Source organism: Thamnophis elegans, chromosome 3, assembly GCF_009769535.1.
Source record: "Thamnophis elegans isolate rThaEle1 chromosome 3, rThaEle1.pri, whole genome shotgun sequence".
NCBI lineage: Eukaryota > Metazoa > Chordata > Lepidosauria > Squamata > Colubridae > Thamnophis > Thamnophis elegans.
The window spans coordinates 27,948,387-27,967,010 of NC_045543.1; the positions used below are offsets into that span (position 1 = coordinate 27,948,387).

Genomic DNA, 18,624 nt, shown 5'->3' on the forward strand with positions numbered 1-18,624 from the left:
TTAAATCATAATTTTAAAACGTGATTTAAAAAAATCATTATTATGCTAAGCAACCAGTTCAGGGCCTCTATTGCCTTACAGGGGCTAATTAAAAAAAGGGTGCCACCACTGAAAACATCCCTCTGATTACATTGACCAAGGACATACTGAACAGAGTCACTAAGTATGACCTGAATCTCAAGATAAACACCTATCAGAATCACTGATATATTATTATTTCTTTTATTCATTAAGCATGAAACTCTGTCAAGTGAACATTTAAAGATGCATCACAAATACCATTGATTGGTGCTAATGGTTGATATGGGTTGCTGCCAGCATCCTAGATATCAACCAAGTATCTTCTTAAAATATATGATGTTCCTAGTAGCGCAGTTTTTTGCAGTTGTGCTGGTATTATTGCAGGAAGCTGCAATTTCTTTATGTGTTTTGTAAAATTCTTGGACATGGTACCAAAAACAATGGGTATCACTGTTACATGTTTCATCCATAATAGTGTAGTTTCGATGGCCTGGTCACGGTATTTCGTGATTTTTTCCAGTTCTTTTTCTTTGACTCTGGCATCTCCTGGTACCGCAATATCAATAAACTGTGCACTTCGGTTTTCATCAACTGTGATATCTGGCATGTTGTGTTCCAAATGACAATCTGTCTGTATTCGAAAGTCCCACAAGATCTTCACCTTCTCATTTTTGATAACTTTTTCCACTTTATGTTCCCATGACATTCTGAATACAGGTAAATCGTATTTTTTACATAATGACCAGTTAATTAATTTAGCAACTCGGTTGTGTCTAGCGTTGTACTCAGCTTGTGCAATTTTGCTGCATTCACATATTAAATGTGAAACAGTTTCAACTTTCTTGTTGCAAAATTGGCAGTTTGGATTGTCAGTAGATTTTTGAATCTTCGCTTTCATGGTGTTAGTTTTTAGTGCTTGTTCTTGAGCAGCGAGTATTAAACCTTCCATTTTTTCATCATCATTGTTGTTGTTGTTGTTGTTTATTGTTTGTGCAGAATAATGTTTTGACATATCTGGAACTATACTTTTGAGTTGGATCCAATTATGGAGTGCCAACCAGTCCTCTTGAAGGAGCACTGATGTCACATCATCAACTGAAGTACCAAAACAATCTTGAAAGATAAGACTATTGCAGTAATTCAATCATGGATTACCAGAGCATATATAACAGATACTATTCAAACTATATTCAGGCAAGTGATTTAAGAAATTCATTATCGTGGCTGAGTTATATGAAAAGAAGTTAAAGCTAGCATTATTTCATGCCATTAAATATTTTAATAGTGTTTATTGGTTTTAATTTTGTTTTGTTTTACTGTGTGCCTGGAATTTATACAAACAGAAAAATGGCATATGGTTAAAAATAAATGAGAATTTATTATAACTGTCCAGCTCCTCATATGATACTTACAATAACTTCCTGCAGATATTAGATAAATGAATAAGACTGTGCCCAGTGATTTTAAACCCCAAAACAAGTCTGAGCCATCAAAGATTATAAGATTAGATTGATCTATCTAATGATCCATTATGCTCAAAAAGAGTGAAATATACCATATCTGGCAATATTGGATCAATTGGCTTCTACTCTGCCTGGCTTTCTTTGCCTCGTTACAGCAGGCTTTTTTTTTTTTTGAAATATTTTTTATTTCCATTTTCATAAAATACACTCACATGTATACTATACATAGCCAGTATCATATAGTATTAAATAATAATTACATCAGTTCTTCTTGTCAACAATGCCCAGAAGAATAAAAACCCATTATAGCTCTTCTGCTCTCCATGCACCTCTTTCTTCTACCTCTTTCCAACTTTCTATCTTCCCTCCATCATCCTTTCCTACTCTACTTCCCCTTCCTTTCTCCTTCTCCTCTCTCTACATTCCACTCCTCCTTATCCTCCTTATCCTCATCCTCCTCATCTTCCCCCCTTACCCTCTCTCCTATCCCTCTCTTCCCATCTTTCTTCTCCCTTCTGTTTCCCACTCCTCCTCTCATTGGTGTATTTCCACTTCATATCAATATGCTTAACATATCCTAGTTTTAAAGAAATTACAGCAGGCTTTTAAAAACATGGAATCTGTCATGATCCCTTTGGATGCCTCCTCAAATAAAATAATTTCTAGAACAAACATTTAGATATTAATGAAACTGAAAAATTAATTTACAAAAATTATAGTCCATAGTCAATATAGTATATAAATAATGATTATCTTGGAATTTACTATGTACTCAAATTATGCTTCAAACTATACTTCAAATAAATATTTCCCTTTCTTAAATAGTCTATCAGATTTGTTATGATTAAAAGTAAAAAAAAAAAGTCACTATGAAATTTGCTGTCATCACATACTGTATACCTAAACATTATCTACCTGAAGAACAGATATTTTAAAGAATCTGCTATTTATATGCTTTTTACCACTAACTTTCTCTTGCTTTCATTTTTGTTGTTTTTAGCTTACATGAATTGGATTTAGTGCATTCTAGGATATTATATTTTAATTGACAAATATATAATAAGAAGCAAAAAGTATTTAAATTTCCATTTTAGTTGCTTTATTCTAGATCTAAATTTGACTTACACACTGTATATTACATATTCAAATACACTCCTATCCTTTTTGCTAAAGAGTTATTGGCACAGGAAAATATTTCTAATGAGATAACATATTTTCATAAGAATATGCTTTATATTCTCATGTTTCAATGGTCACAGAATTTTTACTGGATCAAAAAGGCATTGTAATTTGCTGCAAGGTTAAATGTTAAGTTTCAGTCTTATGACTATGAATTATCAAATTAAATTCCCTTGCCCTGCTTAACTCCCTCGCTGCATGGCTTCACTATAATTGCTTTAGCCATTTGGTAATTTACTAACTACTCTTCCAAAGTGACTTTGTGAAGGACAAATCAAGAAAAAGCCTTGAGGGGTACAGGTGGTCAAGATGGTTTAACTAGAGTCATCTGTGAGGTCTTTATGTCTGCCCACATCCTGATAGTATATCTGGCAAGGCCTGCATTACTGACAAGCTGGAGATTGTGAATACTTGTAGGTGTTAGGTGTTTAAGTCTAAAATAGTTTGGAAGTAACAAGAAAGGTTGAGCATCTGGGTCAGATTTCAGTTACTTGTCAGTTAAATGTGTGCACTGGGCCATTAAAAATTTGGCCAGGCATATTTGACAGTTAGGTCTTTCATGTTCCTTTCGGAAAATAGCTGGAACATGAAAAAAAGAACTATGAAGCTTATATATATATTTAGAGGTCAAGACAACTAGGGAAATCCTTTCAAGTATCAGTTATGCTTATTGCCTATTAAGACTTTCATTTTGGAAACTCAAATATACAACTTTTAAAAAGATAATAACTTCTTTTGCGACTGTAAAAACTGCCTCTGGCTAAATGTCTTTGTTTCATCTACCTTTATGCCGCTTATATAATTACGATTTTTTCCCCATAATGCTCATATAGAGACTTCTAACAATTTTGGGCATATGCTCTTGAGTGCAATGGGGGGGGCGGGGTCAAGTTAACCACTTCTTATAATGAAAAATGTTGAGAAGTGTCTTCCTGTTCCATCATAAAGACTGATTTAAGTATAAACCTTGCTTAAATCTAAATTGAAGTGTACATTTTCTACATTTTCGGGACATCTCTTGGCCTACATGAAATAGGAATTATATGATTTCTAGGTGTTTTCTGAAGATTAATGAAGTAAGGTGGGCTTTTTGCATTAGGAAAAGGGATAATTATGGAAACTAAACATGTTATATAAGGAATCAAGCTCCCAAGGGATGAGATTCATCAACTAAGATATTTATTCAAAGACCATTCCCTGGGAGATTATTCTTGTGTCTCTGCAGAGAGAATCAAAATCTTCTAGATGAGAATGTCCAAATTATAAAAGATTTACCTTACTCGTATTCTTCTAATGCTACTATTATTGTCTTAACATAATCTACGATACAAATTTGAGGATAAACTCCACTAATTTACTTTATTCTGGATATGATTAGAGACCCAATATAATTAGCATATCAGAAAGAAAAAAAATAGTTGGAAAATATATTTCATCAATTATTTACTCTGGCTACCAGCATGGTGCTAATTATATCACTGTAAATGTATTTGTATATTTATGTTCTTTGTATTCTGGGTGTAAAATTAACAAAAAGATTTAACACAGAATCAGTAAATATGCCCTCTAATAAAAAGCCATAAATTGGATTAATGCAGAATAAACATTTAAAGGAGTATTAAAGAGAGATTCCAGTGTTTTTATTGGTGGATAAAGATTAGAATAGTAATCAATTGTATGCTCTTGAGAGGTATACCATAGCTGAAATTCCAGTATAAATAAACCACATCACTGGTTGCTGACTACCTCAGATTAACCGAGATGGTAATCCAGAGCAAAGCCTTGGCAAAGATTTTAAAAATCATGCAGACTCATAACATAACTCTAACATAAAAACAGTTACTTTTTCAAGTCTTTCCCCCCAAAAGTAAGGTTTCAAAATAAAATCTACACCTGAATCCATAAAATCTTCAGGATAACCTCATCAGTAACATATTTTCATAGAATAGGTATTGCTGGGAAACATAAGCTACAGTAAGCCATATCAAGACTGATTTGTCTTCTTATCAAATAAATAAGGCAAACTGCTCTGGAAGAAATTGAAAGCTTCAATAGATAGTCACCCTAAAGATAAAACTATCCCCTGTACAGTCGTGTCTAACTCTAGGGGGTGGTGCTCATTTCCATTTCTTAGCCAAGGGAGCCAGTGTTGTCTGAAGATGTTTCTGTGATCATGTGGCAAGCATGACATATGCCAAAGGCACACAGAATACTGTTACCTTCTCACCAAAGTAGTACCTATTAATCTATTTGCATGTGCAAGCTTTCAAACTATGGGCTGCAGCTGGGGAAGTAATGGAAGCTTATCCCGTTGTGTGGTGCTCAGGTCTCAAATCTGGGCTGTCAGTTTTTCAGCGGACAAGCTCAACATCTTTTAACCACTGAGCCATTGCACCCTCTTACTCACTCTATTACATGCATTATATAAAGACACCTGTTTGAGGATGAGGTGCACTACAGCTGAGCATCTCTCAGACATAGCAAGGAGCGAATTCTGGCCCCATTACTCTTTAATTAATATAGAAATTCAGTTGCCAGTAAACTTACCAAGGGAATTTTTTATTTTCGTAAACTGGACAGCAGACCCATATCCATACTGCTCTATGCAGATGATACAGTTTTATTACAACAAACTAGATCTTGAAAGGATTGTAACAAATTTGGCCCATTTCTATAAAGAACATTAATTACAGATCAGTTATGAAAAAATAAAGGTTGTGTGTTTTGCAAGGGTTTTTAAAAAATTGTATTGCACCCTTGAATGTCCTAAAATAAAGTAGATTCCCCAATTCAAATATTTCAGTTTATGTTACGCTACTCTGAGAAGCATCATAAGCAGTCTGAATAGTTGCTTCAAACATGTAGAAGAGTTCAGCAGCAATTCTTCCTTTCTTCTTCTCCAGAAGTGCCCAGTCAGACCAGTTCTCCTTTCTGAAGCCAAGGCAATATCCCAGCTCATGTAATGGAGCCCAATTAAGCACAGGTATTAATTATCAGATTTTGGAAAGGGTACAATCAAAATTTGTAAGAAAGCTATTCCAAGTGGTGAAATGCATGCTTACTGTGGGTGGAGGCAGGACTTTCAAAAGTTGAAACAAGAACATGGCTCTGCCTGTTTAAATACTGGCTAAAGTTTTATTTCTAATCTCAAGGTCTGATGCATCTAATATTAATAGAATATATATGATAAATATATGTCTGAAAATTCCAAATTGGCACAACATTATTTAAACCTTTTTTCAAGAGAGATGCTCATACTCTTGGATCAAGATCAGGTAGTAGCAGTGCTTAAGCATAGGATTCTTGATATAAAACTATGATCAGAATATAGTAATGTTTACTTAGAATACTGTAGGATAGTGAAGCAGTTGTTAAGTGAGTTTTGCCCCAATTTATGATGTTTCTTGCTAGAATTGTTACGTGAACCACTGCAGATAAGTTATTATCACTAACTTAAATTTGTGCTTGTTAAGTGAATTTGGTTTCCCCATTGACTTTACTTGTCAGAAAGTCGCAAAAGGTGATCACATGACATCGGGACATTGCAACCATCATAAATATGAGTGATTTACCAAGCATCTGAATTTTGATCACATGACCGTGGAGATACAGTTGCAAGTGTGAAAATTGGTCATAAGTCACTTTTTTCAATGCCTTTTCAATGTAACTTCAAAAAATCACCAAATTAATGGTTGTAAGTTGACTACCAGAAATGTCTAGAAGTTCAGTGCACATTCTGAGCTAACTTGCTTTTGTTTTACTTGCTGAATAAAGGAGAAGTATGGGGAATGTTCACATAGCTGCCAACCCGTGAAAATCTCAGGCTTTCAGTTCTCATCCCAAAGGGTAATCAGGTAAAAATCAGGTCTTACAGTCTCATGGCCACAGCAGGCCATGAAATCATGGTACCAAATTTTGATAAGAACCTTGGGATTGGTGTTGTTTGTGTGGAGCTTCTGTACAGAAATTAGCAAAGGACCGTTTAGGTAACCAAACATGGTTACTAATATAAAATTGGCCAGCCCTTATTGCTTATCCCCAGGCGGCATTGCTTTGGCATAGACTGTATAAGGTTTAAGGTATAACCCTTTGCACGTGATCTTTGGTGACAATGTGGTGTCAGGCTGCAACAATGGATTCAATCAGCTCCTGCTTGGTCTTCGGATGCTTCTTGCTTATTTCGTAACCAATCTTGGCCCACAAATTCCCAATTGATTTCAAATCTAGGCTGTGAGCTGGCCAATCCAGGAGTTGAACACCATGCTTCTTGTCATCCTGGAAGTAAAAGTCCTTCCCTGCAAATTGCTGAGGTGAATTAAGCATGATCTTTTCCAGGACTTCAACATACTGCTTGGAATTCATGATTTCCTGCACAATTTGTATCCGACCAATACCAGAAGCAGCAATACAGCCCCAGATCATCATGTGCAATTGATGCTTCACAGATGCTTCTCTCGGAGCAGTGGAGTTGTGATCTTAGTTTGAGGGGTACTGAGATCTTGCCCCTGTCATGGTCGGACCACTTCCTACTGAGGCTCGACTTTCGGAGACCAATCCCCCGCTGTAGGGAGGAGGAACCGATTAGGTGGTTCCACTCCAGGCGTCTTATGGATCCTCAGGGTTTCCAGATGGCACTTGGTGTTGTGCCTGATACTCTCGCCCGCAGTCCGGTGGAGACCTTAGTTGCTGCTTGGAACTCAGCAGCGTCTGAGGCTCTCCACCAGATTGCGCCTTTACGGCCGATCTGCAGCAGTGGATCCAGGAGGGCTCCTTGGTTTACTGAGGACCTCCAGGAGATGAAGCGCCAAAAGAGACGCCTAGAGCGCCGCTGGAGGTCCAGTAAATCCGAGTCAGATCGAGCACTATTAAAAGCTTGCATCGGAGCATACCTCTCGGCAATACGGACAGCTAAGAACAACTATATTGCCGCTCTGATAGCGTCCGCTGAGTCACGCCCTGCCGCCTTGTTTAGGGTAACCCGCTCCCTCCTGAATGGGAGGGTTGCGGATAATCCCTTACGAGGTAGAGCAGAGGAGTATGTCCAGTTCCTCGCGGACAAAGTTGCTTGGCTTCGGACGGACCTGGACTCCAATTGCGCAGAGCCAGCCAGGTACCGGGGGAGGGTCTTGAGCGACATCTCTGGACTGACTTTCAACTTGTTACTCCCGATGAAGTGGACAAGACCATGGGAGCTGTGAGTACCGCCACGTGTGCACTGGACCCGTGCCCCTCCTGGCTGGTCGCGAACAGCAGGGAGGTGACGCGGGGCTGGATCCAGGCGATGGTGAATGCCTCCCTTCGGGAGGGCGTCTTTCCTCCGGCATTGAAGACAGCGGTGGTGAGACCCCTCCTGAAGAAGCCATCTCTGGATCCAGCCATTTTGAATAACTACCATCCAGTCTCCAACCTCCCCTTTGTTGGGAAGGTTGTTGAGAAAGTGGTAGCCTTTCAGCTCTGACGGTCCTTGGATGAAGCCAATTATCTGGATCCCTTTCAGTCTGGATTCAGGCCTGGCTTCAGCACGGAAACCGCTTTGGTCGCACTGACCGATGATCTCTGGAGAGCCAGGGATGGAGGTCATCCCTCTATCCTAGTGCTTCTTGACCTCTCAACGGTCTTCGATACCATCGACCATGGTATCTTTCTGCGACGGTTACGAGAGATGGGGGTGGGAGGCACCGTTTTTAGGTGGTTCTCCTCCTACCTCTCGGACAGGTCGCAGTCGGTGTTGGTTGGAGGACAGAGGTCAACCCCTAGGCCCCTGAAATATGGGGTCCCGCAGGGTTCAGTCCTGTCCCCCCTCCTGTTTAACATCTACATGAAGCCGTTGGGTGAGATCATTCGGCGGCACGGGATAAAATACCATCAGTACGCAGACGATACCCAGTTGTATCTGTCCGCCCCGTGCCAACTCAGTGATGTGCCAGTGCCTGGAGGCTGTCAGGGTCTGGATGGGGGTTAACAAGCTTGCGCTCAATCCAGACAAGACCGAGTGGCTGTTGTGTCCCAAAAATTTGGCTAGTACTCCATCACTCAGGCTGGGGGGGTGAAATTTTACGCCCCTCAGACAGGGTTCGCAATTTGGGAGTCCTCTTGGACCCACAGCTGACCTTAGAACATCATTTGTCGGCTGTGATCAGGGGGGCATTTGCCCAGGTTCGCCTGGTGCACCAATTGCATCCCTACCTGAACCGGGAGGCACTCGCAACAGTCACTCATGCCCTCGTGACCTGAAGACTGGACTACTGCAATGCGCTCTACATGGGGCAGCCCTTGAAGAGCATTCGGAGACTCCAGCTCGTCCAGAATGCAGCCACGCAAGCGATTGTGGGTGCACCTCGGTACACCCACGTTACACCTATCCTCCGCGAGCTGCACTGGTTACCGATTGGTCTCCGGATATGCTTCAAGGTGCTAGTTGTCACTTATTAAGCCCTTCATGGTATTGGACCTGGGTACGTGAGACACCGCCTGCTGCCAATTACCCCCCAAAGACCCATTAGATCACACAGAGTAGGCTTCCTCTGGGTTCCGTCTACCAGCCAATGTCATCTGGCCATTACCCGGGGGAGGGCCTTCTCTGTGGCGGCTCTGGCCCTTTGGAACGAACTCCCCGCAGAGATTCGGACCCTCACCTCTCTCCAGGCCTTCTGAAAAGCCGTTAAAACCTGGCTGTGTCAGCAGGCCTGGGGTCGATGAGTTCCCTTCCCCTCTCGAATCGTGTGGCTGTTGGTTGTTTTTAAATGCCCTGTACTTTTGTAGTTTTTGTGTTTTTCCCTTCCCCTCCTTGAGTTTGTGCGCCGCCCTGAGTCCCGCCGGGAATAGGGCGGCATATAAATAAAATGAAACTCGAAACTCGAACTCAAATAGATTCAGGCAGTACGGCCTAAATTCTTCAGCTGGAAATTTTCTGACAAACTTATTGCACTGATTCCCAGTCAAGTAGAAATTGCTCTTGTCACTGAAGATGACCTTGGCCTACTGTTCATTGGTTCACTTGGCATATTTAGCCCATGCACGTCAGTGAGAGCGGTGAGCGTCTGTGAGCAAAGGTTTACTTCAAGGCCTGCAGCCTTTGAGCCCTCTGGCAAGCAGTCTGCGATGCACTGTGCTTGTGCACACTTTTACATTACATGTTTCACCCCAAATTCTTGTAATCTGAGGTGAGATGAACTTCCTGTCAGCCATTGAAATGTGTTGCAGAGCCCGATCTTGCTATTTTGTCAACTTTCTTGGTTTTCCAGAGCGGAGCCTGTCATCAACTGAACCAGTTATTTGGTATTTTTCAACCATTCTGCTCACTGTGGTGAGATAGCATTTCACTCTCTTGGCTATTTCTGTACAGGAGTAACCCTCTTCATGAAGCACAATGATGCAACGCTGCTGCTCAGTACTGGTGAAAGCAAAGGCCTTCATCCTTGCCCGCAGCCAGAGCTAAATTAAATTTCTCAATACTTTTCATGCCTATTTATAGTCAGAGAATATGACAACATTGATTGGCTCATAGATTTAGCCTCTTTGCATTTTGATTGATCAGCCAAAGCTCACTGCTGATTGGCTACTTTTGATCCTAACATTCTCAGAAATTCAAGTTGTATTTGTTTTAGTGCATAAACTCACTCAAAACCTTAAAAAGACTTTGGTTATATTAATAAAAATTATGCATCTCAATCCAACTACAAGGCATTATTAAGTAGTTTTAACACTTCATGCGATCTTGATTCTGTTCCTCTGTTAATGCAGCCTAGAACTGGCTTTTTTGGCAGCTGCAGCACACTGCTGGCTCATATTTAAGTGATTGTCCACTAGAATGACAAGCCTGACTCCTCTCGCATTGTACTGTATTGTACTGTATTGAGCCAGGTACCCCCTATTCTATAACCGTGTGTTGCTTTTTCTTGCCTAAATATAGAACCTTACTTTTCTCACCATTGAATTTCATTTTATTAGGGCCCAGTTTTGAAGTTTGTGAAGATCATTCTGTATCTTGAGTCTATCTTCTGGAGTGTTAGCCAGCTTGTATCTCCTCATCTAAATTTTTGATGAAGATATTGAATAGTACTGGGCCTAGGGCAGAATTTTGGAGTACCCCACTGCATACTTCCCTCCATGTAGATGCAGTTACATAACACTTTTTAAAAAAAATAGCAAAATGGTCCAAGCTTGATTTAAATTCTTTATCCTTTGTGCCTTATTTTACTTTGTACACATTCTGTTTTGTAGGTTGTACTCTGTAGGTTATATTTAGTCTAAATTGCTGGCCTCTAATAAAAATTGATTTGAAGTAAGATAAACCAAGGATGTTCCTCAAAGAATTTGCTTCAGCTAATACTTAAGATAGCATAGCCTCAGTCAGGCCACTAAGGAGATGCAGTCTAACCAAATGAGTAACGTGTGGAATAAGGACCCTAGATTACTGCCTTTATTAATTTGGTTTGTGTAATTTCTAAACCAAAAATATCCCTATAGATGCACATCTTCATACAATATAGCATTGAACCCAGTGCATCCTTCTTAAAGTGATAATATTGTCACATTTTGACACCACCATGCCAAACATTTCAGCTGGAGAACTCTTCTAGTGAGCATATAATCAAATGACCTGAAATTATTTAAGGAAACTGGAGAGCATCAACTACCTATAAATTAGTGCCATCTTCCTGGTACTGTCTTCCCTTTCACAGGCTGTTGGAGATAGGCTCACGTGTCTGTTCAGATTGATAACACTGTGGTCAGGATTACTAGTATGAATCAGCATCCTGTCTCTCTGAATAAGTTTCTCTACAGAAAAAAAATGAGCAAGTACTCAAAGTTGAGATATTGAATAAGGAACAAAGATTTTATGAACATCTTATCTTGACCTGTTTTTTACTTTGGCAAATGGATAAATTGGTAAATTCACATCGTTCTTCTCCCCCTAGAAGCAGGCAAAGATTTCCCAGGAACAATCTAGCCAATAATGTATTGCTCCTTCTACCAAAGTTGTTTGGAAGATTAAGCAATATTTGGCAGATGATATCAACAAACATAATTGTTAGTATTTCTCAGTTGTAAAACAGATTTTTCATAATAGATACCGTATTTTTCAGGGTATAAGACGCATCAGAGTATAAGACGCATCAAGATTTTGAAGAGCAAATTTAAAAAAAAAGTAGGTAGGTAGAGGGATAGAGAAGAAGAGAAAGAGAGAGAAAGACAGTAGATAGGTAGGGAGAGAGAGAGAGAGAGTAGATAGGTAAGTAGATAAAGGGATAGAGAGAGAGAAATAGAGAGAGAGAGAGAAATACAGTAGGGGGGAAAGTGTAGGTAGGTAGGTAGAGGGAGAGAGAGAAAGAGAGAGAGAGAGAATTACAGTAGATAGGTAGGGGGAGAGAGAGAGAAAGAGATACAGTAGGTAGGTAGGTAGGTAGGTGTTTCCAGGTGTATTTATCCATGTGCTGGAGAAGGAAATCGCTGACAATCTGCAGCACCTAAGATTTTGTTTCTGCTAGCACAGCACTTGATCAATGTAATTTTCATCAATCAGTTAAAGAGCTTTCCAAAAGGAAAAAAAGTTTTTGTACTCTACAAACCTCCGAAATTGTCATATTTAGGAACAAACTCCTTCTCTTAGCTTTATATTTTCCCTTATAACATTTTCTAGTTGTCTGATTTTTTTCCTAGTAAGTCTTTTGTCCCACTTCTCTGTTCCTGCCTTCTCACTTTTCTTTGTTTTGACACATTCATGTCCGTATAATTAAGACACAATTGCTATTTTTTTAAATTTTAGGTAGTATTGACAATTCTGTCTCTTCTCATCTCATTACTGTGAGGAGCAAAACTTTTAAAGTTTGCAATTATATATTACAGATAGTCCACAACTTACAACAGTTCATTTAGTGATCATTCAAAGTTACATGGCACTGAAAAAATGAATTATGACTATTTTTCATAGCTACAATCTTTGTAGCATTCCCATGAACATGTGATCAAAATTAAGATGCTTGGCAAAGGGTTCATACTTATGACCATTGCTGTCATGTTATCACCTTTTGCAATCTTCTGACAAGCAAAGTCAATGAGGAAGCCAGATTCACTTAACAACCAGTTACTAATTTAGCAATTGCAGTGATTCACTTAACAACTATGGCAAGAAAGGTCATAAAATGGGACAAAACATTTAAAATGTTTAACTTAAAAACATAAATGTTGGGCCAGTTGTGGTCGTAAATTGAAGACTCCCTGTATTTCTCTAGTTTTGATACATCATCTGAATGGCCATTTTGAACCTTTTGGTTGTTGTTTCTGAAGGTGCTATTTTTGATTTGGGGCTCTGCCTGTGGATATTCTCTTTTTCATTCTTCCTTTCTACAGTATTAATTTTGTTTTCAACCAAATTCAGAAAATGTCCTTCCATCTTTCTGTCTAAAGTAGCAGATTTTAAGGCAAGGTGTTGGCATCAGTTGTGCAACTTTGTGTTAGTATTTAACAGAGAAGCTAAATTAAGAAATGTATCTTTCTAATTTGTTTTATTTCAAAATAAATGTTGAAAAAACATCACAATTTTCAGATGGCTGAAGGATAATAATGACCTTTGGTATTAAGCCATTGACAAACATCCAGGTTTACTTCTTATTCTGTTAAGGGAACAGTAACCTCTCCGACTTGCAAAAATAATCTTTCCATGGATATGACAAGCAGCTTTCTTTTCTGCTAATTGGGCCTAAGGAGGACTGAATGTCTTTTCATCTTGAAAAGTAAATGTGATTCCATTCCCCTCATGAGTCTTTAAGAACAGAAAGTTCCAGTAATAGCTATTTTGAACAAGTAATAAACAAAATCTGGCTTAATGTCTCATTTGGGATATATCTGCAAAATAGATGTAAATACCACCACAGTTTGTAAGTTATATTTCTGAGTATATTGAATTTTACAAAATCAGCATGAGGTATTCTGATTAAATGTTTGTTTCAGCATTTTAAGGTTTATTCTTGCCTAAGAAGGTTTTGCATTATGAGTACTGTGTAAACATCAGATTATACAGAATTAACTGCATTTATCATGCAGAGTACAAAAGATATTTTAAAAAATGGTTTATCTTCACTTATCAAGTATGTTTTCATGCCAAAAAAGTTGTTTTATACAAGAGCAGCTGTTACTTTGTACATATTTAATGGTTCCTGTTAAGTATACTTGTCAATGATGCAATATTAAGATGCCAGTTTCATTCTTCTGTGTCACAATATACCTTTGAAATCAATTTCACTTTAGAAAGTAGAATGGAAACTTGAGAAAACAAATTGTTCCCCATTTCTGGGCACAGTGCCAACACAAAGAAGTGTATCTGCATTACCATGTGCTAAACTAAACACTGAAATTCTAAGACTTGTCAGATCCCCTGTTGATCAAATTCCATGTGGTAAGCTTTTTGTGAGAATAGGGGGCTGTTTTTTACAGATAGGCTAATGTTCATCAACAGATTAAAGGAGAAAAGTTTCATGCATCACCTCTTAGTATTAACTATATGTAATTCATTCTGATGGAAAATAAGGCAATGGGTCTCTTTATATCAGCAATTATAATTTCTACAATCTTAAATTCTAATTCTATTTTTAAAAAACTTATATAAGAAAAGAATAGATCATTTCCATTTTGAGAATTATTATTTTTTAGGTATTTTCATTACATTTAAGACACTGGCCTCAAATGACAGTGGTAGAACAGGAAACTTTGTCAGCTGAATTGCAAACAATTAAAAATTACAGTCCATTAGATTTGAACAGATTAATGATCTCTTAGCCTATAATCTTCGTTAACTGATAAAGTGGCACTCAGTCTCTTCATCTCAATTTCCACAATCATGTAAGGCTGCTAACTTTGTTTTTCCCCTCCATTTCTCCCTCTTCCACTCCCTAAATTTAAAGTCCTGTAATGGAAAACCCACTCTAAGCATCTGAGGAAGTGAGGTCCTGTTCGCAATAGCTTATGCCCTAATAATGTTAGCTAATCTTGAAGACGCTTCGATTTTCAATGTCTACAAACATCTGACATAATTTCACAGCTGCAGTGGCATCACTTTTTAGCTATCACTTCATAAACTTTTTCTTGAGAAATCACAAAGTCAGTGTTTTTATAGCAGTGCCACTGCTTTTTTTTGTAAAAGCTGCTAGCATTATATTCATATTGTCCCAGTTATAAATGTCAATTTGGTTTTCTAGACAGAATACTAATAGTTTGTATTTAATCCTTCTAGAAGTGAACACTTCCAGTGATATAGGTTTTACCACTGCACATAACAATCTGTGAAGTCACAATAACATCTAATAATTTCACACTGTATGTTTTTATGGATAGTAATAGGAGCCGCTTGAATAAAAGCAACTCTAATTGCTATTAAAGATTATTACTATTTTCTGGCAATAGAAGACACCAGTTTTATTTATTAAATCCATAGAGATTCCAAGACATAAAAACAAAGAAGATAATTTAAGAGAACCTGTTGTGGACCTGCGTATGACACCACAAGAACAGAAAGTTAAAGGCGGTCTCCCACCATGCACTACAAGTGATGATTTCCTCAAATATACGACATGCAACAACTCTACAAGGTAAAATGCTCAAAGCGGGCTACTATCAAAAGAGAAAAAAATGCAACTGCTCACCAATCAAATTTTAAAATCTAAATATCTGCAATATAATAGGAAGAACAGGTGTTGAGTAATATAACTACGATGGATGATTTAATCATATTTGTAATGGCCACCTGCTTTTGATAACTGAGTGATATACAGTATTAAAGACAGAATGAACAATATACAGCAAATAAAAAGTTCCTATCTAGAAATACCTTCTAATATATGGCATGCAACATTCCCACAAGGAAAGTGCCACCAATGTAGCCCAAGGCCTGGAGGAAGATTTTAAGAGCCCACTTAGATGAAGTCAGAAGAACACTACAAATCTCTAGGAGTATGCTGTTCTAAAGAAGGCCTACTTCCTAAGTCCCACAAAATGACACGTTTTAATGAATGGAACCCAAAGTGTGTAATCTCTATTGTATCATATTGGACAGGCAAACAAGACAGAATAGGCAGATACAGATAGATGGTCTGACAGATATCTTAACTGACAATACATAGCAATATTTATATATTCTAATAGGGAGATGTTATAGGGAGATCCCTGTAGATACTTTAAATGATGCAATGATTCCTAATATAGCATTCAAAACTGCTATCCAGATTTCTTGCTGTGCTTTGGAAGAAACCTTACTTGTTTTCTAGTTTAGTGAATAATCATTTGTTTTAAGAAGCCTAGCATGCATTCATAAAGAGATATACATTGATTACTTCCATTATTATGTTTATCCTCATCATTAGTGAGTATAGATTATTCTACTGTGCAGGGACGTGCAGGCAGGGGAGGCAGGGCCTCACCACTGTCATCATGAAAAGAAAAAAAATGTAAAAGGAAAAAGGCTGAGGTAGTTGCTGCCAGAGTCACAGTGGATGACTCTGCTTAGTGCTTAACTATTTAAAAAAACCCTCTAAAAAAGTGCCCTCTACAGGAGGAGGCGGGAGAACCACGTGCCTCATTTAGTCTATCCTTATGATCACTCGAGCAGAGCTAAGCAAGGGTTAAAAGAAAAATTCCTTATGTAGATGAGGCACGTGGTTCTCTCGCCTCCTCCTGTAGAGGGCACTTTCACCTCCACCAGACCGATTCGATCGCATCGATTAGGCCTCCTCCGAATTCCATCTTCCAGCCAGTGCAAACTGGCAACTACCCGGAGGAGGGCCTTCTCGGTGGCTGCTCCGTCCCTTTGGAACGAACTCCCCGTGGAGATTCGGACCCTCACCACCTCCAATCCTTCCGCGCTGCTGTAAAGATCTGGCTGTCCCGGCTGGCCTGGGGCTAAGATTATAGCCCCACTCGAATGGTGTGATTGTTGCGGTTTTTTTCGCTTTTAATATGTTGTATTGTTTACTGTTTGTCGTTTTCCCCCTCCCTTTTGAATTGTGAGCCGCCCTGAGTCCCTTCAGGGAAAAGGGCGGCATACAAATAAAGGCAAATACAAATACAAATTTTTTTAGAGGCTTTTTTAAACAGTTAAGCAGAGTCATCCATTGGGGACTCTGACAGCAGCTAATCCAGCCTGACCTCAGCAGCTCTTGCATTTTTCCTTTTACATTTTTACATTTTCATCATGGCAGGCAAGAGCAAAGTTGAAATCCTCTGTGATTGTGAAACAGCTGGAAAAGGTATGTGGGTCGGAGGGAGGGGAAGGAGTTCAAAATTAATGTAATTTGTAAGTAATTTTTTATTGTAAGTAATTTGTTTGTGTGTGTGTGTGTGCGTGTGTTTGTTTCTTCACTTCACTCAAACTCTCAATTTGAGAGAGAGTTTGTTTGAGGAGAGAGGGAAGAGGGAGAGGCAGGGAGGGCAGCTTGTTTGAGAAGAGAGGGGCAGCCTTGTTTGAGAAGAGAGGGGCAGCCCGCCAGCAGAGGTGGGTCTTTGAGATGAATGAGACCCTGTTGTCCCACAGAGCCCGCTGCCGCTTGAGCGGGGAGGAGGAGAAGAACGGTGAGGCTTTGTGCCGGCCGGCCGGCCAGGCAGGGAGTAGGTTGGGTGGGGGGTGGGTGGGCTGGCTGGCTATGGAGGGGGGGGATCATGGACGCTCAGGTGGCCCCTGCCACCGCCGCCAGCAGCTTGGGTGTCCCGGCTCCATCCAAGCTGAAGAAAGCGAAGGTGCAGCAGCGGGATTGTTCATCAGAGGAGGCGGGGGCGAAGCGGCGGAGTGCGGCGGCGGCGAGCAGCAGTCAGAAAGTGAAGGTCCGAATGCCCCGGCGCTGTATCCACCATAGACTATGTTCGCCATAGTCCGCCTCTGTGTCCGACAGAGGCGTCTCGCGTCTATGGCAGACACAGCGCCGGGCGTCTGAATGCCCTGCCACTGTGACTGATATAGGGCGGCTTTTGCCCGCTTGCCTCACCAGCCATAAACCTCACCGCATGTCACTGCTACTGTGTATTTGGTAATGTCAGTAGGACATAACTGACTTAAACCTATTATTTAGAGTAAACCTAGTTAATTTCATTGAAATATACTTTTAAGTAAATGTGTTTAAAACTATTGTACAGTTTTAAAAAGAAAATCTAACTAGATTTAAAAAAAAGAAAAATCTAAAAAAGAATTTAGCATTGATTGGCATACCTTTTTAGAAGATTCCCTCAAATGAAATAAAAATCAGTTTCAAAGAATTATACAGTATATTATATTGTACATATTATTCACAACATTTCAGTTTTTCTAAAGAAAAGTGCATTATAGTCCATTATTATAATACAGCAGGGGTTTTCTGCTCTAGATAGTTCCAAAGTTCTTCAACCTTTATTTTTACTTCTTTCATTACTGTGTTGAATACTGTAGCTGATGAGCTACAAGGGTCATCACAAGTGGTTAGTACTTCCATCTAAATAAATAAAAAAATTACTTAAAATGCTTTGTCCTCTAAAACTGGGATTATTGTTTTCTGAGGGAACAAACATTAAAACAAGTTTCAAGTTTAATTCAAGTTTAATTTTATTTATAGGCCGCCCAATCCCGGAGGACTCCGGGTGGCTAGCCTCCACCCCTCCAACAGTTCTTTAACTATTAAACTCTACTTGTGTACTACCAACCATACAGTAATACAGATCTACAATCACTTTTTCCTCCCTTTCATTTTGAACTCTTAAAAAAAGCATCCAGTTATTACTGCAAGTATTTTAGAAGTAACATTTAAATTCCAAATTAAATACAAGTTTAAAGGGAACTCCCTGTAATAAATTTATATTGGCAAAAAGAATAATTGTCTACTGCTAAAAGACATAAAGATGAGAGACTGCATATGCATTGTTACAAAGTATGCACGTGATCATAATATGCTAATGTTAAAGAATACTTGGTATATATTTCCACATTGTCAAGTTCCACCCCCTT

The 18,624-nt window shown here is 39.0% G+C and overlaps 1 protein-coding gene across 2 annotated transcripts in view; it reads left to right on the plus strand.

Moving 5' to 3' along the window:
* WDPCP (WD repeat containing planar cell polarity effector) overlaps nt 1-18,624 on the plus strand; it is a 160,558-nt gene that overhangs the window by 132,844 nt on the left and 9,090 nt on the right. For both annotated transcript variants that reach the window (XM_032212658.1, XM_032212659.1), the window contains exon 16: nt 15,097-15,250. In XM_032212658.1, coding sequence (XP_032068549.1) covers nt 15,097-15,250 — 154 coding nt within the window. The remainder of the gene's footprint in view (nt 1-15,096; nt 15,251-18,624) is intronic.